The sequence below is a fragment of the Trifolium pratense genome, linkage group LG3, assembly GCF_020283565.1.
Source record: "Trifolium pratense cultivar HEN17-A07 linkage group LG3, ARS_RC_1.1, whole genome shotgun sequence".
Taxonomy (NCBI): domain Eukaryota; kingdom Viridiplantae; phylum Streptophyta; class Magnoliopsida; order Fabales; family Fabaceae; genus Trifolium; species Trifolium pratense.
In genome coordinates, this window is record NC_060061.1 from 17,554,984 (window position 1) to 17,576,120 (window position 21,137).

General features: G+C 32.0%; 2 protein-coding genes across 2 annotated transcripts; one reads left to right on the forward strand and one right to left on the reverse strand.

Annotated features, from left to right (window-relative positions):
* Positions 1-4,878: 4,878 nt before the first annotated feature.
* On the reverse strand, positions 4,879-8,835 carry LOC123915824 (mitochondrial arginine transporter BAC1). The gene is made up of 9 exons (XM_045967077.1): positions 8,607-8,835; positions 7,509-7,598; positions 6,411-6,512; positions 6,158-6,262; positions 5,963-6,061; positions 5,699-5,887; positions 5,488-5,586; positions 5,259-5,394; positions 4,879-5,187 (listed from the first exon to the last, which is right to left on the reverse strand). Exons 1-8 carry the CDS (start codon positions 8,703-8,705, stop codon positions 5,260-5,262), a joined length of 918 nt encoding a protein of 305 aa, XP_045823033.1. The 5' UTR covers positions 8,706-8,835; the 3' UTR covers positions 4,879-5,187; position 5,259.
* A 6,992-nt stretch (positions 8,836-15,827) lies between these two features.
* Positions 15,828-21,116, forward strand: LOC123916456 (putative E3 ubiquitin-protein ligase RING1a). Its single transcript, XM_045967918.1, has 10 exons — positions 15,828-16,099; positions 16,240-16,306; positions 17,246-17,304; positions 17,793-17,874; positions 18,004-18,124; positions 18,204-18,245; positions 19,162-19,659; positions 20,132-20,239; positions 20,315-20,503; positions 20,624-21,116. The coding sequence occupies exons 1-10, from the start codon at positions 16,000-16,002 to the stop codon at positions 20,675-20,677; spliced, it is 1,320 nt and encodes a 439-aa protein (XP_045823874.1). The 5' UTR covers positions 15,828-15,999; the 3' UTR covers positions 20,678-21,116.
* The last annotated feature ends 21 nt before the right edge of the window (positions 21,117-21,137 follow it).

Genomic DNA, 21,137 nt, shown 5'->3' on the forward strand with positions numbered 1-21,137 from the left:
AATGTACACTAGCATAGAATCGAACATACACAGTATTTAAAAGTCTAAAAACACACATTCATGGACATAGTTTGCAATTAACAGTAACAAATCATAGTTGAGCAAGGAAACATAAATAAAGTGGAATAATTAGATAGAACCTGGATGAAACTCATTCATCATTTCTCTATACAATATATCAAGATCAGCACGCTCCTAAAGTGAGTAGCCTCAAAATTTGCTTTCCATCGATATCATATCTACCTTATTACCCAAATTTGAGTTTCTCTTTTTCATCAACAGATAATTCAATTACCAAATCAATAATAAAATTAGTAATAATTCTATGCCAAAGAATACTCTTAAGATTGTTGGAAAAATATGACATAGCATTATTTCATTAATATAAATCAAAGAAATATTGGTACAAATAAATATGATACATCATGAAATAAAATTGATAACATAATAAAATAAAATAAAATAGAAAAGAAGAAAAGCTTATCGATTTGACTGAGGCGTGTAAATGCACTGGGCTTAAGAGTATTTCGCCACCACAGATAAGTTACCCAGTGCAGTTGGTCTCATAGCTAATACCCTCCAGGATACAACAGTCACTTCTTGCTAGCACCGCACGTGAATTAGCAAGGTCTCAAGAACCACTTTTTGGATGTTCAAGGAAACTTAGTATTATATTAGTTATACACAATGTTTATTTTCTTTCTAACTCTCCGTCCCCCTTTTTGCCTAGCCATCACCCATGCATATATATACATATATACCACTTTATTAGAAAACAATAAGTTTACGTTGCAGCGTAACGGAGCCCTTTTAATTAGGATTGATTACATATTAATCTTGTCAATGAAATAGGAACGGCTAAGCAACCAATTAATTAGAAACATGACCAATTAAAATTAATAATAATAATAATAAAATAACTTTGAAATAAATTACACATAAAATATCCTACATAACCTTGCGACTCTGAAAACTTCGATGTTTGGAGAACCGTCGCAACAAGCACATAGCGATGGTTGAAACTGCCGGCACTTTCCATATAGAAATATGCTAGGGTTTTATTTTTATTTAGATGTTTAATACTCCATCCGTCCCAAATTATAAGGAAAAATAAAAAAATCACACTAAACATGAGAATTTGAAGTATGTTTTTATGAGTTTTTCTTGGAATAAGTTGCATAGGAAGATGTAAAAACAATTTTTATTAGTTGTTTGTTTATTGAGAAAATGAGAGAGAGAGAGAAGAAATTAAATGCAATTTGCATTTAATTTTATGAGAATGAGGAAAAAATATTCTTGAAAATAATTTTTTCCTTATAATTTGGGACTAAAAAATGAGTTTTTTTCCTTATAATTTGGGACGATAAAGTACTTAGATTTACACATTATTAGTATCAGTATGTAGTTTACGTGTATATATAGAACGTGAGATTTTTTTTTCATGAGTATAAGATGTCTGGACATTCTACAAAAATGTTTGATAAATTCCTTGTTAATGTATTTATCTTTTGCTTGCATATATAACTTGTCTTCAAGATTGCCTATATGTGATGTTGATAAAAAATTTGTTTGACTATGGACCCGTTTCTGTTCCCGTTTCTGTTCGCCTTATTTTTGAGTTTTGAGTTTATATAAATAAATAAAGTTTTATGTGAATTTATAAGTTTTCAACTAAAAAAGTGGTATTTTTATAAGCTAATTTCTTATAAATTACTTTGAAAAACTTATAATATTACATAAAAACTCATTTATTTGCATAAATTATTTCACATAAACTCAAAATAAGTCAATCCAAACGAGATCATTATACGATGACAAGTCACTAAAGGAGTATAAAGTTTACCCACTCATGGCATGCACATTTATTGGCACACAAGATCGACAAACGTACAAAAAATGCAAGTGTACATCGATAAATAGATAGTTAGATTAGTTGAAAATATACATATTGAAAATTCTAAATTTCACATTGTTAAATTTACGAAGATTGTCTTAAAATTAGTTTGTGTAAAATTCTGTTTGCTTTTAAACCAAATATATTTTAAAACAAAGGTTTATATTTTTTTGCAAAATTCTATTTGTTTTTAAACTAAATATGTTTTAGATATTAAGCCTTACATTTCTATATATATGGACTCTAATTCTTCCTTAGAAGATGCACTAGTCAAAAGCAATTTAAACTTATATCTTACTTTTTTTTTCTCTCTCTTTTTCTCTCTCTTATACTCTTGTTTTAGTGTTTGTGAGATGTAGTGAGATATTTGTTTTAAAAACTATGAGTGTATTTAGGATTGAGAGTAGTTTGTGTATTGAAACAATTTTCACATTGTGTTATGCTAAATTTGCCATCCTATCTCTCAAACTAAAAAATCTAGGATTGGTAAATGTGAACTTCATCCTATCTCTCGGTCAAACTCATCCCAATTTTTGTTCTCCTTTTTTGTTCATCTCTAATGAGTAGGGAACAACTAACTTATGGGTAGGGCTGCACAAAATAACCAATTACAATGCAAATCCACGACCACATTCAAATCCAATCTTAAAAATTCAGTTAATTCTAAAATAAAATTTAACCAATCCATTTACATATGATTAGTTATCCAAATATGAAAACCGGTTATTTAACCGGATATTCATATCCAAAACCTATTTTATTTTATTTTTTTGGATTAATTTTTTTAATTTTTTTTTAAAAAAACCAATATCTTAGTTTATTCTCTGTTAATATGTTATCGTCAAAAATCAAAATCAACAACCCCAATTTCATTCGGAGATTTCACAAAATTGGAAAATAAGTTAGATTCATTCCATAAGATTTGAAAATACACAACAAAAAAATGATATAATTATAACCTGCAAAATTAGAGAGACGGAGAGAGAGAGAGAGAGAGAAAGTGAGAGCGAAGGAGAATGGAAAGTGGTCAAAACACGCCGACGGACGTGGCCGGAGTTACGGCGGCAAGCTTCCATCCCTTTCATATTCTTCTTCCATCCCTAGAGAGGGAGAAACACACGCAGAGAGAGTGAGAGAGAGAGAGAATGAGACAGTGGAGGCGCAACTAGGCCGAAAAAGATGAACATAGCGCTCACGGCGGTCGTGGCCGGCAGCGCAACGGCGATCCCCGTTCTTCTACCTTTCTCCGTGTTTCAATTTTTTTTCCATCAATATATATATATATATATATATATATATATATATATATATATATATATATATATATATATATATATATATATATATATATATATATATATATATATATATATATATATATATATATATATATATATTCCAGTTTATATATGCATATTTTTATGCATCCTTCCTTTTTTTTTTTTTTTGACATATATGTATTTCTTCCTAAAAAAAAATATTTACATTTATATTTTTTTATATGCATTTTTTTTGTTTACAATAAGCACATGGAAATATTTAGTAAAGGAAAAAAATGAATTTGGAGAATAATTGGTTTCAAACCAAAAAATAACTAGATTAAAATTTGAATTTAAGAAATAACCGATTTTAAATCAAATTTGATAAATAACAAATTTAAAAATCAGATTTATAAATTTAACCGGTTATGTAACCATAATCATATTTATAACTAGTTTGACAACCGGTTTTAAATAAAATGTGGATTTGGTTATGAATACTAATCCAAAAAAATGGTTTATAAATGGTTTGGTTTTGGAGAAAAACCGACCATGCACACTCCTACTTATGGGTGGGATGAATAGTTCAACTGATTGAACTAGTTGAGTTAAGGGTTAAAAGATATGGAGGTTTAGGTTTATTGTCTTCCAAGTGTAAAAAAAAAAAAAAAACTAACATAACAATTAACATACTAAACCAGAGAGGATAAGAATATTAGTTTTAATACCACATTATTCTGGTATAAATCTTACGTTTATGCAAAGATTAAACGTGTTCCTGTGAGCATAGTTCGGTTGGTAAAAATTTCACATTATATACGTAGAGATCGAAGTTAAAACTCAGAATCTCTCACTTATTCACCTCAAGAATAACAAATTGGTATATACTTTGAGTTATTAAAAAAAAAAGTTGTGACTTTTTCTCTCTTCTATATAAATATTCTATATAAATATGTATTCTATATAAATATGTATAAAGGAGATGCCAAGTTTTGATTTATTTTTCTCTTCCAATTTTACCATTCATTTTATGCTTCATAAAAAAGTCTTGAAAGCTCTCAAAATTTGTCATACACAAAAAATGTTTTTTTGAGTGCAGAACACCAACAACTCCTACAGAAATATATTTCCACAAAAAAAAAAAAAAACCAACAGAAATATACTTAATTTTTTTCGTTTTTAATTCTTTAAACAAAATATTATCACCAAACTAAAAATATTATCACCAACAATTAAGGTGTTAATTAAATACAACAAGAAAATGGAATTGAGGTGTTACACTGTTCACCTTTAGACTTTCTCTTTAACAATATAGTTCATCTCATGTATCAATAATGAAACCATCTCAACTTTTTGAACAACAAAAAATGTGGAGTGTTTCTTTTGGCGCCCCTGAAGTTTCTCGCGCGCCGTAAACACTGTCCGCTATTTTTCTCTTTCAAACTTCCTATTTTATAACATCTACTACTTAAGTAGCGGACAAGTAAAAAATGGAAAACAAAGAGGGCGCGCGAGAAAACACAAGGGCACCAAAAGAACCTCTCAAAAATGTGATGAGTCAGGCTCAAGAGTGAAGCATGTAAAGCCCTTTCCCTTCACCCAAAAAATTCTGTTATACGACTGAAACAAATAATGTGTGATGTTTTAGAAATGGAGGGGGTGAAAAGTAATCCTATAATTGAAATTGAATGCCTATCCCTTCATCATATATAAGAACTAAACATATAATTTCAGTAGTCCACTAAAAAAATGCTCTATCCATAAGAAAGAATGGAGGACAAAAAATACATGTATTAGGGGAAGTTAATCAAGCCCCCTTGTTTCAACTTCATCAACCAAGCTCCCTAGTGTCAAAATTAAGCAGCTTCAAATGCAATAATGTATTCTGTCTACATACGTAAAAACTTAGGAAAAAAAATGAAAATTTGAAGATCTTCAAATGCAATATATTAAAAGCATTCCTCTCTTCATCCAACTATGTTCTAGTGTGTAAAATGGGTTTCATGAAAACATACTTGAGCTTTGTTGTATTATCTGCAATAGAAATGAAGTAGACTTAGTCGTGCCTAATGAAAGACACCAAATTGCAATTGAAAAGAACTAACCTTAGTCATGCCTAATGCCTAGCATTTTCATTGCTAGCTCCCAGGTGACAATTGTTGCAGCATTAGCCGGAAATGCTCGACCTACCGTGGGGCCGAGACCTGTATAGCACCCCTTCAAACCAGTCCTCTTGTAGATCTACAAAAAAACAATTTATGCCTTTCTGATGTCTAGTTTTGTTTATGATTGGCAATTACAGAAACAGATGAAGAAAGGTTTGAGAGAACTTACTGAACTCAAGATCGTAAAAGGGTTTCTGGGACAGTTTTTATCCGGGTTTGTCTGAATTAGTGTCTTTGCCACGTCAAGGGGCATAACTACCAACCAAAACTGGTAGAACAATCAAGCAAAATCACAACCAACAAAACTTTAGTAGGGTTTATAGTATATTTAGTTGTAAACTACATAAAGTAAATACATGCTTAGTTCTCAAGATGCTTACGGCCACACCACTAACTCCACCGGTAACAACTCCAATTCCAATTTCAATCAGGTGACTGTAATCGGATGAAGCAGGTTTGATATATGAATGCATTCGATAACGCATATATTCATATACACTGAAAAAGGTAGCATTCCCTATAGATTCTCTAAGCAATGTTGTACTACTTCCACGAAATACTCCTTTCACCTGAAAGTAATTCCATCAGCTATAACACATTAATCAATAATCATAATATTGCAAGATATTGCAGAATTTCCTCACCCCTTCTGTTTTTAAAGTTTTAAGGGCACAATCAAGGGGACTACTGTATCTACTTGACACGGGAACTAAAGAGTCGGTGCCTTGGATCTGCATCCTACACTGAAGAAGTTTAACTTAAATTGGAATGGTTATATAGACAACCGACCAAAGAAACTGCGGTATATTAGATATATACAAACCTTAGGTTCACGTTACCTTTATCAGTTCAGTTGGACCTAACACAAAACTGTTGATGGCACCACTAAAAGCTGCAGACGGTATTACCACTTGAGGTTGTGGGGCACCGCTTTGCACGCCACCCTAGATTAGTGGACAAACAAAATTTGAAGGCATGAATTAAAGCATGCTATGAAGCATATGATACATCACAACAGAGAAATTCAGAAAACCAGTAAAAAGATCATAGTACTCTATCGAATAACCTCATTTATGTCACGTTTATGCACACCTGAAGGTACTGTTTTGTCTGGGAATAAATGCCGAAAAAGAGAGATCCTTCCAAAGCCATCCCAGCAAAAGATGATGTTGCTCCTCTATAAAATCCTTTGATCTGAAATAGAGTTTGTACTAGTTGGCAATCTCAAATCATTTCTCTCAAATCTCTTATTTAAAATGAATAAGAAAAAGAAAACTTGGTTTTGCATACAGTTAAACTTAAGAGATATGAAGTCATTAGCACCAGAAAAAGAAAAGGAGATATAACATCATTCATAGCACTATATTTAAGAGTTCATGCGTTCAACCACCGACACTCCCATTCTTCGTGATTAAATTTATGACCAAGTAAAATGAGCCTAGTCTTAGACACATGTCAGTAGAAAAGGTTAAAATTCAAGGTGAAAAGCATCCCAGCAGAAAGGAACTAAAAAAGTGAATGTTGCTATGCATAACTGATGTTAAGCATAGTAGCATGCAGATTTTACGAATAATAACCAAAATAAGTCCAATGATCAGTTTCCATGAAATATAATATCCAGTGCAAACTTGACATCATTCACTAAAAGTTTAGATGTTTGATTACATCAAATCAAAATTAATTTTGCTTCCAAATCTCAGTTTGACTAAAGATGATAAATAAGACAAACTTTGTGTTGGGTTGAAATATTTACGCCAAGTTCAGTCAAAAAAAGAAAAAAACTTAAGCTAAGTTTAACACCAAACTTGCTATTAGAGTACAAATATACCAACATAAAATACTTCACTTAAAATCCAATTTCAACAAAATGAACTCATTATTAGAATACTAAATCTAAATTAGTACTAAATAAAACGGTATCAATCAAGTAAATGATCCCATAACATGCCTAATTGCCTACATTATGATAAAACTACAATTGGCCAGACTTCCTGTTTTATACACAAGAAATCATATTAACCATCACTGATACAAGTTAGCAGTTATCTACTATTTCACATTCTTCTGTTTACTTCAAATGATTAACTTGTTAATTTCATCTCTCGGAAGTTAAAGCTAATGATAGAAGATATTAAAAAAACTATTATAATATCTTGATATTTGTAGTGTATATGGAAAAAAAAGACATACTCCTTCAGTCTGTAATATCCTAGCAGTACAATGCAATCCATTTCTGTATGGAACTAGATGTGCTTTTGTGTTGTGCGTCTGCAGCTTCACCTAATAAATGGAACGGAAAAAAATATTGTTAGTAGATAGGCTAATTTTTAAAAGGTAAATAAAAACAACAAACATATAATCAAAGAAACATAAAAAGATCCTTGATCAGCAATAAAAATGCATTGGAAGAACCTAAAGCAGATATGAACGCAAGTATGAAAGTCAGAACTTAGAAAAACAATGTAGAATACTATTTACCAGAAGAAAATTTAAAAAAACTAAAAATGTTCATGTTTATCACAAATCAAAATAACAGTCCAAAAACTACAAATACATTTACAACTATAATGGCAATGATCAATGGAAACATTATTAGTGGCAGATTACTGCATAAGTGATAAATAATCAATGGAAACACTATTGGTGGCAGATTACTGCATCAAGTGATATCTCACGATATCTCACTGAAACATAGAGAATCATGATATAGGAAAATTGTTCAAAACAAGGTATGCTGATTGCTGAATGCATATGTATATTCTTTTTTTTTTTTTTTTTCTCAAGTAGCCTAGTGGCGAGAAATTCACCCCGAATCACGGGTTTGAACCCCAGTCCCCGCATATATAATGTGATGTCTTTATCAACTAAGTTATGCTCACATAATGAATATCTATATTCTAATGTACAAATTTACTAAAATTTTAGAAAGTTCACTACCTTTTTCATGCCTTATCAATAATATTAGTGATTAATTATTAAGGCTTTAAAACGAGCGGAAAGGAACAAAATGGAATGGATCATTGTTTGAATATTTTATGACGAAACAGAACAGAACAGAACAACATTCTCATTCCATTGTTTGGATAGTAGACTGAATGAAATGAATAATAATAATCCAGATTACATTATCTAGGTCAAAAACATGGTACTCTAATTACAAAACAAGATGGTAATGATTCTAGTTCTACTACATGAGTTAGCTCAATTCACTGTTTCAGCAACAAGTTACATTGTAAAGCAAAGATAATTGCAACAAAAAAGAATGAATGGTAAATGAAAATTGCGAACCTTAACGGTATCAAAAGGGTGACCAGTGACTACAGCGGAAACTCCAGCGAGTAAACCAGCGACATAATCCTTGTACCCTGAATGTGAAATTTCGGACATTTCGCTACAAACACTAGAATTGGACTTGTCAACTACATATGAGATGAACTGTATTGTCGTTCATTCAATCGTTGGTGGCGCTGTCGCCGGAATGATGTTAAATTAATATTTAGACAGAGTTAAGATCCAATTTGTTGTTTTGTTATAACTTTTTGGGCATACCTCGTTGGCACATTTTTTATTTTTTTTGGTTAAGCTCGGGTAGATATGTATTCTTACTTATCGGATAATTGTGATTGGTCCATAAACAATATTTAATATAAAAAAATTAATAAATAATATTTGTAAATTAATTAGAATCATTGACCTCAATAAATGTATAAATACATATTCGTATAATATGTGGATCAAAAAATTCATCTTGTACTAGAACATCGACCCGCACGGGTCTAATTAGTCGTAACATATGTAATTATAAATTATTATTTGATAATTGCAATAATATAAGGTATTTGAAAATTTTTGAGTAACATTAATTAAACGATAGTTCAATAATAAATTTGGATAAATATTCATACAAAGGAAAGTATATTACAGAAGACTTCCTTACTGACCACATTCGAAGTCTTAGTCGTATCTTCGTCGTCATTGTCGATGATCAATATTTTTAATCCTTCTCTAGAAGTAACTCTTGAAATCGTACATACAACTGACCATGTGAAAACACTGGCGACGGAAGATATATCTCAACATGCTTTAAAAATTGTCCCTAACTCTTATTAATAGTCATCGCAAAAGAAATCATTAAAGGAAATTGTCTCCATTGAAATTTAAAAGGAATTCTTACGTCAGATGGTGTTAGAAAAAATCTAGGTATGAAAACCTGATCACCAATATTACTTCCTGAAATAATTTTTCCTTCAAGAGCACGTTTTCCCAAACTTGTAATAATAAGTCTCGTTCCATTGCATAATCCTAATTTTTAATTCAAATTTTTTAATAGCATAACAGGAACTCCAACTTTAAGTCTCAACTTGTGATTTGGGAGTCCCGACGTAGAAATCGTGTTAAAAAATTCGGGAGTACGAACATATCCACTGTTTGATCATCTACATTATGTGCGAGTGGAGTATTATAACTCAAATATGTTTTTCTTCACCGGGAATTAAGTCCAACATATAATTATTTATTGTGTCGACTATTGAATTTTTAGGAGCTAATATAGCTCTATTTTGGAAACACGTTATATCGTTCATGTTTTATAAAAGTTGAGGATATGTGCTTTCAATGATAGAAGCAAGAGGATCACATGAATTTGGAATCAATAAATCTGATGAAATGTAAGTTCTAAATCGTTGTCGTTGTCATCTTCAATTTCTCCATCGCCAACACCCAAAACTCATTCAGAAAACAATCTTCTTCGATCCATAAAGGTTAGGATACATTGTTAACAAAAGAAACAAATGTGAATCAATGATTTTTTTCGTAATTAATAATATAGTCACGTTGATATACCTGGAGTCAACTACTATTTGCATAAATATCACCTTGATATATATATATATATATATATATATAATAATACGATCAACCATATTCCTCAACATGAACAAACTTTTAAGTTCAGAAAGACCTAAAAAAGGTATAGTTTTCTTAGCATGTTTAGTTAAAAAAAAGTAACTTTTAAGTCCAATGATTTTTTTCTCTCCTTAAAAAAAAACACTAAGAAAATGGTTAACATGTTTAGTTAATTAGTAAAAAATATTGAATTAGGATAAAAAAATGTAAATTTTTTCGAAAAATAAAACACTAAGAAAATGTATGATTTGATGATTTGCTAGATTTCTAATTATCGGTTTTTAATTGTTTAAACTGTGCAATGTAATTTGATGGTGTTTAATTGTTGTATGAAATCTTTCCTATGAAAATCGATGGTGCTTATCAATTATTGCACATAATTTTAATCACAATTGATATATTTGTCATAATGGTTGAAAATATTGTCTTGCACTGAAAGCAAGGTTATCAAAACCGGACCGGACCGGCCGGTCAGACCGGTCGGACCGTGAACCGGTCATGAAAACGGTTCGGTTTTGAGCAAAAAACGGATAGGAAACCGACCGGCAAAAAAACGCGTGAACGGGGTCGAACCGGCGAACTGACCGGGCGGTTCAAGCGGTTTTGCAGTTTTTGTTTTTTTTAAAAAAGGGCAAAACGACGTCGTTTTATTTTTTATTTTTTTAAAAAAAAATCTGAAACAAAACAACGACGTCGTAGGAATAGGAAAAGTTTTTGTTTTTCATCTATTTTTCATTTGGTTTGAATTATAAATTTTATTTTATTTTGACTTGTGATATTTTATCTTTTTAATGTGTGAAATTATGAAATATTGAGCAATTATTCATATATATTTATTTATATATTAATTAAAATATATATTTAATTAAAAACGGTTCAATCCCGATTGAACCCGGTCTGACCAATTGAACCTTGAACCGGTGAGCTCTCCGGTTCGATGACCGGTCCGGTTCTGACGACCTTGACTGAAAGGGTGCAGGTTTGAATCCTAGTCAAGACAAAATTATATTATTTTTTAATAAAAATTGCAAGATAAAAGTGGAGGGAAAACAAATTAGGTTTAGGGTTTGCTTGTATATATAAGCTTAAGAGATACTCCCTCCGTCCCAAATTATAAGGGAAAAAAGCCTATTTTTTTGTCCCAAATTATAAGGGAGAAAGTCATTTTCAATAATGTTTTTCCCTTATTCTCATAAAATTAAGTGCAAGTTGCATTTAATTTTCTCTCTCTACTCTTTTCTCAATAAACAACAACCAATAAAAATTATTTTTACATCTTCCTATGCAACTTATTCCAAGGAAAACACACAAAAACATATTTCAAATTCTCATGTTTTACTTTTTCTTAATAAGTGTGATTTTTTTATTTTCTCTTATAATTCGGGACGAAAAGAGTACAAGATAACTTGTTGTCACATTACACTAAGTTCATGAGACTAAGCTGTCATATTTATTTTTAATGTATCAAAATAAGAGAAGCTCTTGTGGTTATGATAGTTTAGGTAAAAAGAGAAAAGAATTATATAATATTGTATTTTTCAAATAATTAAATAATATGTATTTTTATGTGAATTTGACCAAATTCTTGCGTACATTCAAGTATTTTTTTTTTTTTCCAAAATAAATACTTGTAGAAACTATCGAACTTCACATTTGAGACGCCGAAGAAACTGTAGAAATGCCGGTAACTTTGAGGTATCCAATGACAACAAGGGTATGAATGATAATGATGGGGGAAAGGAGTCATCTTCTGATGATGTGCAGACAGAAACCCAGCCAAGAAGATGCAAAAGAGGTGGAGAACAAGAAGCACAAGCTCCTCAACAGTCTGCTTCTACTGATCTAGATGGAGTTGGTGAAGAAAATACTCCAGAAGTAAATAGAGACATCATAATAAGTGCATCTGATATTACACTTGCTTCTGATATCATTCCTGAAACCTCACCATCTCTAGGTTCTGATGTTACTCTTGAAAACATCAGACCTGAACCTGAACCCTTTTTCATCCATTATCCCACTCTAAACCTTAACTTATCTCGACCACCACCATCATGCTACTCTGACCTGGAAGGATTCAGTGAGTTAGTGTTTAATAAGGTAAAGAAATTATTGGATGAAAGAACCGACAGCACAAGCTTAGCAGCAAATGATAGTCACTGGGATTGTCTGAGACTATTCATGGATGACAATTTGCTGAAGCTAAAGGTAGAAGGTAGAGAGGAGATTCTGGCAAACAAACAAGCTCTAAAGGAATGGTTTGCAGAACTTCTGTTCTGACTCATCTACATTTGGGAGATCTAAGAAACTTTACTACACGATGTGTGCCTTCCATTGCTGATAATCTTCAATTTATTTTTGTTGATGACAAAAGGGAAGTAAATGAAGTAGCATTAATTAACTTATTTGCTAAGTTTTTACACTTTTGCAGGATTTTAACTCAGAATAAACTTAACAAAATTTATCTCAAAAAGAGCTTACAAACCTCGCCTTCTGATCAAGTTGAGTTGAATAAACTTAATAAGACTTAAACTAAAGGGGAGCTTACAAACCTCACCTTTTGATTAAGTTAAATTTATTCAAAGAGAAATTAATAAAATTAACCAGACTTGAACTTAGGGGGAGCTTGCAAACCATACACTTTGATTGAGTAAAGTTGATATTATAAATTAAAATTAAGGTAACTAAGCTAAAACTTAGGGGGAACTTGGAAACCTAACCCTTTATTTAAATGTTAAATATATTAATTTAGAATTAATGAAGTTGATACTTAGGGGGAGCTTGCAAACCTCCCTTTGAAAAAGCTTAGTTAAAATTAACAAATCTGACACTAAGGGGGGCTTTGAAACCTAACCCTTGGAAAAGCTAAGTTAATTAAACAACAATCGTTCTTTATATACAAAAGTTTGTCATCATCAAAAATGGAGAACCAAAATGGGTTTTAAGGACAATGCATATGAGGTTTTTGATGATAATAATGTATAAGTGAACAATTGGGTACTTTAATGTATGTTCAAGTGTGCAGGACAATATATTAAAAATTTACTTCTGAAAGTAGAAATTTGCATATGAAGAACATATTGAACACGCTACAAAAGTCAACTCTGAAGAGAAAAAGTCATCATTGATGGCTTACAAGTTCTGAAGACTAGCGACTAGCGTGGTTCTGAAGAAGACTGCAACTAATATAGTAGTTTAAAAAAGTTCAAGCGGTATTAAATTAAATTAATTAATAGTAAGTGTTTCGGATTGGACTAAAGCCCAATACTAACAAGTCCAATGTGCCAATCAACAATACATGTTACCAAACATGAGATAACTACTCATGGCAAGGACAACCACGTCCTATATATCACATGGCCTCTGTGTTATCCTGGATTTTCGACATGATAAGCGTTTGTTTACCAAAAACATTGGTAAACACTCAGCCAATAGGAATTATAGTACTAAAAGTCTAAAACAATACTATCCTCAGTCACACTAAGGTAGTGGAATTGCCACTCTCCATGCATACTCATGCAAGGTTTGGCATATAAATACACATGTATCCTCAATACCTGGTACGCATATTCTACCTAATTCCTTAGCATTTCTCGCAATCAATACTAACTCGAGCGTTAAAATGCTAACGTTTTTGCAGGTACATTTTCCCCCATATCTGAAGCCTAAACCACTACATCAACCACCTATCCTCGTCGTAAACAATCTCTGTTAGAGCAATAAGAGTTTGACATTATAATATGAGACAAAATTAAAGCTTTTTAGGGGAAGATTGTAGTTATTTTTTAATATTTTTTTTTAATAATTTGGATAATTGTTGTTCAAATGAAATTATTAATAATGAAAGTAATACTAATAATGGATCACAACTTGAAATAAGGCTTTGGTTGTATTTATGGAATATAATGGAATGAAGCGAAATAGAGTGGAATGGAACGGAGTAGAATAGAATCAATTTTCTATTCCATTGTTTTGATATTTTAGAAAGAAGAGCAAAAAAAAATTCATTCCATCACTTACCTTCCAAATTGGAGCGGAACAAAATTGTAGGTAAGTGGTGGTATGACAGGGAATTCATTCAATCCTATTCCATTTCATTTCATTATTATATTTCATCTTTTTCCATTCCATTCTATCTCATTCCATAAATCCAAACATATAGCCTAAGAAAGTTTAATAGTTGACATGCTAAATACCATCCCAATTTGTTCCCGCACAAATAAAAAGTGTCACACCGCTTAAAAATTAAGTTCAAAGGTTGTTTAAATATATACAACATTCGTACTCTTCAACCCAACAAAACACATTTTATAAAGAAATAAATTTTGAAGGGCTTACACCCAAACCAGAGCGAACAACACCTAAGAACCGAGGAGACAAAAAAAGATAAAAGAAGAATTCTTTTTTTCGTCCGAGGGTTCCTTTAGAGAATAATCACGCTAAATAGATAGGATTATAATACAAATAATTTCAAACATCATTAAGAAAACCTAAATATCATAAAAATTTCTTTAAAAAGTAATAAGTTAGAAAGTTCTTTTGGGAATACCTAGATATGTGTTGCGCCCAATTTTGTACACTAATTCCTATGTGTAACTGAGATTCACTTAAGTGGGTGAGCTCTCTCAAATAAATTTAGGGTCATGCTAACCGGTGCCTCCGGGGCACTAGTTAAGGAAACCAAAAAAGGAAATTTTAAAATTGAAAATAACACTTTTTAGACTTTCGAGGCGTTGACTGCACAAACTTCAATATGATATTACTATATTTGGTTCCTTAAACACTGTTTAGCATTTTCCATAAATTTATTCATTCATATGCATCTTGGATCAAATTCATATAAGAGACTTAAACATCCCTCCATTTGTGTCTCTTGAGTATTAAATAAAGTTACTTTTTCTATTTATATTCTTTATTTAAAAAAAAAATCATAATGTCGGAAAAAAAATAGTTTTCAACTTTTACCCCTTTTTTGTCAAATTTTCCTTAATCAGAATTTTATTTTAACGAAATATAAAAAAAAAAAAAATGTCAGTCAACCAATTTCTTTCGCACTTATGAAAAAAAACTGGTCTTTAATATAAGAAGAAATTTACTTTTTATATACATTGAAAGATTGATCTATTTAGACTATATTATAGACTATATACATCACACTTTCATGATTCGTTTGATCTGCAAAATATAAATATTGAACAGAACAGTATAGGACAGTACAAGACATAACAATACAAGACAAACGTTTAAGGTATTGAATAAACTTTGTGTTGTACGACATTTGGTGGAAAAAAGATTATTTTGCTATTTTAGACAATTTGTGCTGAGGACAAAAAGTTGTCACATGATCTTGTAGGGACAATAATTTCAGTTTTTATCTTGTCTCTTGGCCCGAGTTTATCTAGTATCAGAACAATTTTAAAATCAAATACAGTACACAACTTTCTATTCACTTTATTCACATATCACACCATGTATAAAAGCAATTCTAAAAATAATTTCATAATTTTTCTTTTTAAAATAAAATAAATAATAATCTTTTATGTTTTACTAAAAAATAAGTAATCTTCTTTTACCGAAAAAAGTAAAATAAATAATCTTCTGAAGAATAAAAATCTTCAGCAACAGCTTCTATTCGTTCCTCTCTCAAGTCAAGACGTTAAGCCACACTTCGCAACCACCGTCTTCGTCGTTTTCCTCCTCCGTCTCGGCCTTCACCGTAGACTGCTCCTCCATCTCCGCCGCTTTACATAGTTGCTAGGTTACACTTCGAGTATAAGCAATGCCGGCACAGAAGCGTTCTTTCGACGAGACTCTCGAAGAAAATGAAGAAGAGTCTGAGAATGAAATGAACAGCCAGGACCAACCTAATGATGAAGACGGTAACCGTTGTTTTTCCTATCTCAATTACGTAACTGTTTCGTGCATTTTCGTATGAATTCTTACGATTTGTTTCGTTATAGTGATCGTTGTTGTTAATTTTGTTTTTCATGTTGCTTATTTGTTTTTTTTATTATTTCAGAATCAGATCAGAGCCATTCATCTGATAGCGACGAAGAAGAAGAAAAAGAAGAAGATGAGGACGAAGAGTATGTCAACTTGATTACTCGTTCTGCATTTCTTCACTTATATTTACTATTATTTATCGTTTTATTCTTTTGATTTCTTCAATATTCGATTATTGTGATTGATTATGTGTATATTCTTCATATGCATGCTCTTCTGTTTAATTTTCTTGTTGTGGCTGGTTTTTGCTTACTTTGGTTGACTTTTCATGATTTTGTATGCTTTTCATGATTTTTGTTTGCGATGTTTTGTGGACAAATCTGAGATTACAGTTCAAACTATGAAGTAGGGACACATACACTGACACATTGACACCGATAATTATTTGAAAAATTACATAATTCAATGCAATGGGTACAAACGATGAACTTTGCTCCAACATAAGAATAATGTGATGCGAAAGCGTTTCTTATCTTGTGTAATGAGTTTGCATCATGGTGCTATTTTCAACTTAGTAACAACCTTTGATTGTAAATTTTATTTTCCATCAGCATGAACTTAAGTATTTCACCTAGGCTAGTATCTAATGACATTTTTATGGGTAAGCTACTTTGCTAAGCTAAGAGAGTGAAAATTTCTGTGAAGCATGAGGTGATTTTTTTTTTTTTTTGCTAGGCTAGTATCCTTCACTTTGAAATGAAACTGTTTATATTTTGTCCTTTCCTTCATATGATTTTTGAAGGTATGGATGTATATGTCAGAATTCAGCAAAATCCTCTGAAAATCATTTTAACATCATTCCTTCAACACCGGGCACCCCGCTTTTTAATCCTAGGATGGCCATTTTTATTAAATTGAATACATTAAAATGGTCCTTATCTGTCTTAAGAGTTGCTGCTGTCTTAGCATAATTCATTGACCTAGAGAGAGGGGATGGGAATTTTGGTATTTGCTATGATCCATCTCACTCAAATATTATATTCTAACATTTGCTAATACTCTATATTGTTGTTTATTTGAAGATATGTGGCTATAAAATTGTCAGAAGTACGCAAGGAAGTTCAGTGTCCTATCTGCCTTGGTATGTAATTCATAACTGATAACTGATGCTAGAATTGCTTATTACTGCAAATATTGATCTGTTTCCCTAAAAACTTGTTCTAGTAAGAAAGATAATAATAAGTTCCGTACAATTTTTATATGGTTTGATAATAGTTTTAATTTCTAGCTATGGAAACATAATCACGTTAAGTTCTACGTTCATAAGCTCCTTTTTATCAGTCTTGTATCCCCCTCCCACATGATGCTTACACTTCTGATTCCTGATAGTTGCATGATATGACGAAGCTTCAATTATGGTTGTGGTTATTTCATTGGTTGTTTTGTAAAAGTACACTGCATTGAATTTCTACATTGACTGGGACATTCATTTACAACCATGTCGACATAAAAGATATATCAGTTTACAAGATAAGCTGGATGTTGCATCATAATTATTTTTATTTGCTTTCATAATGTTCAGAATTCAGATGGTATACTAAGAGATGATTGGTTTGAATATATGTGTAGGCATCATTCGAAAAACAAGAACCGTAATGGAATGCTTACATCGCTTTTGCAGAGAGTGCATAGACAAATCCATGCGTCTTGGGTTTGTCCTCAAACTGCCACCATCTACATTATCTTTTTACATCTTTGTTGTTGGGACACGGCATTGTTTTATTAGCTGTAATTTGTTTCATTTTCATTTTTGAATAGTCTGGACTGGTTTTTACTGCAGTAACAATGAATGTCCCGCTTGCCGTACACATTGTGCTAGCCGACGCTCACTGAGAGATGACCCAAACTTTGATGCTATTATTGCTGCTATCTATCCAGATATTGATAAGTATGAGGCAGAGGTAATATGTATATTTCATGTTGAATTAAAAAAATATATATTAGCTGAATAAAAAACTAATTAACAAGGTTATATTATAGGAATTGGCTTTGCATGAGGATGAGCTGGCTCGCCATAAGCAGGTGATACTTCACTCAAACATTTTTTAAATATGGATGCCTTGTTAAAAGAAATCAAGTGATTTTCCAATCACATTCCAGAAAATAAAATATATGAATTGTGACATCGTACCGGATAAAACTAAGGTCCCGTTGCGAAAACATTTCCTATTTTGATTTCCTTAAATATGTGCTTATTTTAATTTGCTAATAAGATGTGAGACTCCTGAAAGTGAATAGTTGTGGTTAGAGAATGTCAATACTAGCTAGAGATGATGCATTTCTGAAAATAATGAAAACAATTTTTTGGCATTTTCATTGTTTCCAAAAAATGCAAATAATTGTTCACTTCAAGAATCTACTATTTCCAAGAATCTACTATCTCCTTGTTAGCAAGTAAAATTAACACAATTTAAATAATGGAAATAGGTAATGTTTTCACAAAGTAAACGAGGCATAATATTTTGATAGCCCAACTGTCTTGTTGATGCAAATGAGGAAATTTTTCACTTTACACATCACTTCATTCACGTTGTTTTATTTAACTTCAATATCCTATAGTCCAAAATATTATTTAGGGAATCTATACAGATCAGCTATATCATGTTACAGCGGGGTGCTAATTTTGCCTCAGTTGTTTAAATAAGTATATCTATAAATCGTCCAGATGGCAGTATCCTTCTGTATATAATCTATCAGGAAAATAGTCAAATCATAGTTCTTCTCTATTTATTATTGTGCATTAGTTTGCAACAGTCGCAACGGACTCAATATTCCAAAGGGTTGTATTACTTTTGTGCAGTAGACGAAGTTGTTATAATGTGAAAGTATGATCAATATTAAGTGTTGTTGATCACTGTTTACTGTTACTTTTCATCTGTAAGTTTTTTAGTTTGGCTTGTGATACTAATATTTCAAGAGTTCTATCTTTTATATCAAGTTCCAAGCATCCATTGCCCAAACGCTACAACGCCAATCTGAAGCATTGAGTAAGAAACGAAATGCCAAAGCAACAGCAGTGGCTTTTGTGAGGAGATCACAAGGCAACTATCGAACTTCACATCTGAGACGCCGAAGAAACTTTAGAAATTCCGGTGACTTTCAGGTATCCAATGACAACAAGGGTATGAATGATAATGATGGGGGAAAGGACTCATCTTCTGATGATGGGCTGACAGAAACCCAGCCAAGAAGATGCAAAAGAGGTGGAGAACAGGAAGCACAGGCTCCCCAGCAGTCTGCTTCTACTGATCCAGATGGAGTTGGTGAAGAAAATACTCCAGAAGTAAATAGAGACATCATAAGTGCATCTGGTACACTTTCCTGGGGAAAAAATGGTCACCGGAGTCACAACCGAGTCAATGGAAAGAATGCCAAAAGCAATCGCATCTCCAAATTGGTTGAACATCTTCGCAGCTCAGCAGCAAATGATTACGCGGTAAATATTTTTCCTAGTAGTGATTTTCTTTTTATTAAAAAAATATTTAGATTAGGGGAGACACAAAACCTCGTACAAGACACAACCTCAGCAAAGATTTACAATAGAATTTACGTATAGCTTACCAACTAGAGAATTCCGGACTTCAATCCAAGTTACAGCGTGAGCAGAACGTCCAGTCATCTGTGTCAATCTCAGTTTGTTTTTTCCTAGCATTGATTTCTTAAATACTAGTGGACTACAAATTGTGAGAACCTCTGGCCTTCATGGTTGGTCAACCTATTTGAGAATTGAGATCCTGTACTAACATTTAGACCTGTACTCTGGATTTATCTAAAAGGTTGCTAAGATCATATTTTTACAATTTTGTATTTTTACAATTTTGTTTTTGTTGTGTTGTGATTGTCATTCTTTGCTTTAGTGCTCATACTGAACATTGATAGGATCACTGATTTGGCATACGTTATTTCAGCTGCCTGCCTTTATCATGCTTGTCTCGTTTGATGAGAAAAGAATGCCAAGTTTAAAAGACCCATGCCTTAATTGCGAGCCTACTATGTCAGTTAATAAACTGTGCAAGGTTGTTCTCTCTTCCTCACAACATATTTCTATCTAATCTATTTCTTATTAAGTCTGGTTTTTTTTCAATCTAAAGCATGTTGCAAATGAAACTGCGCTGCCTGTGGGTGAAGTTGAATTGTGGTTGGTACTAAAGCCACAAACTAGCATTGTACATGGTGAAAGAACCATTGATCCAAACAGAGATAATTTACGCATTTTAGGAGACCAAGAAACATTGGCTGAATTGATGGGAGATTATGAAAATGCCAACTATGGTTATCTGGTAAACTTTCAAAGTCAACTACTATCATATACATAAATATCTATTGTTTTTCCTCCTCCCATTGTTACAGTGCCGGTCTCTGATCTCTTGTTATCTGACCTTTCTTCCTGTTATTGACAGGTCATGGCTTACAAGAGGAAGTTGCAGAATTCAGACACAGTTGGGTTAAGCTGAATGATGAACAGTCACCCAAATCCTTCTTTGCCAAGTTCTTAATTATACAGAGCTATAAGATATCTTAGTTTTATTATATTCTTTATTTTAATTTTAATGCTTTCCCCAAATTATAGAAAAAGGGAGTGACCCTAGTTGTTAAGTGCACAGTAAATTAGAACCACAGGTGTGCATTTGCCAAACCCCAGGTTTCTTAAAATGGTCACAAATTTTTCTTTTGGGGGGAAAGCATATTTATCTCCTGAAATTGTGTATGCTGTTTAGTAATCTCTAAATGTCACTGTAATTGGTTTATGTTTAAACAGACTTCGTTAATATACTTTTAGAATCAAATTCCAACTCAGACTTCATTAATGATTAAAACTTATAAAGCTCTGTCTATGGTGAGGAAAGAAAGAATTCTTCACCGGTGAGCACACAGCGACGTTTGTATGATATACAGTCCTTGTAGTTCCACATT

What these genes read in the sequence shown, in the direction of transcription:
- LOC123915824 (XM_045967077.1), bottom strand. Translation starts at nt 8,705, where the DNA reads ATGTCCGAAATTTCACATTCAGGGTACAAGGATTATGTCGCTGGTTTA. An exon ending in AAACTTTAAAAACAGAAGGG is followed by an intron (nt 5,888 to 5,962) that starts GTGAGGAAATTC and finishes AATTACTTTCAG; the next exon opens with GTGAAAGGAGTATTTCGTGG. An exon ending in GTGGAGTTAGTGGTGTGGCC is followed by an intron (nt 5,587 to 5,698) that starts GTAAGCATCTTG and finishes TTGTTCTACCAG; the next exon opens with TTTTGGTTGGTAGTTATGCC.
- LOC123916456 (XM_045967918.1), top strand. Translation starts at nt 16,000, where the DNA reads ATGCCGGCACAGAAGCGTTCTTTCGACGAGACTCTCGAAGAAAATGAA. An exon ending in TCAGTGTCCTATCTGCCTTG is followed by an intron (nt 17,305 to 17,792) that starts GTATGTAATTCA and finishes ATATATGTGTAG; the next exon opens with GCATCATTCGAAAAACAAGA. An exon ending in AGCTGGCTCGCCATAAGCAG is followed by an intron (nt 18,246 to 19,161) that starts GTGATACTTCAC and finishes TTTTATATCAAG; the next exon opens with TTCCAAGCATCCATTGCCCA.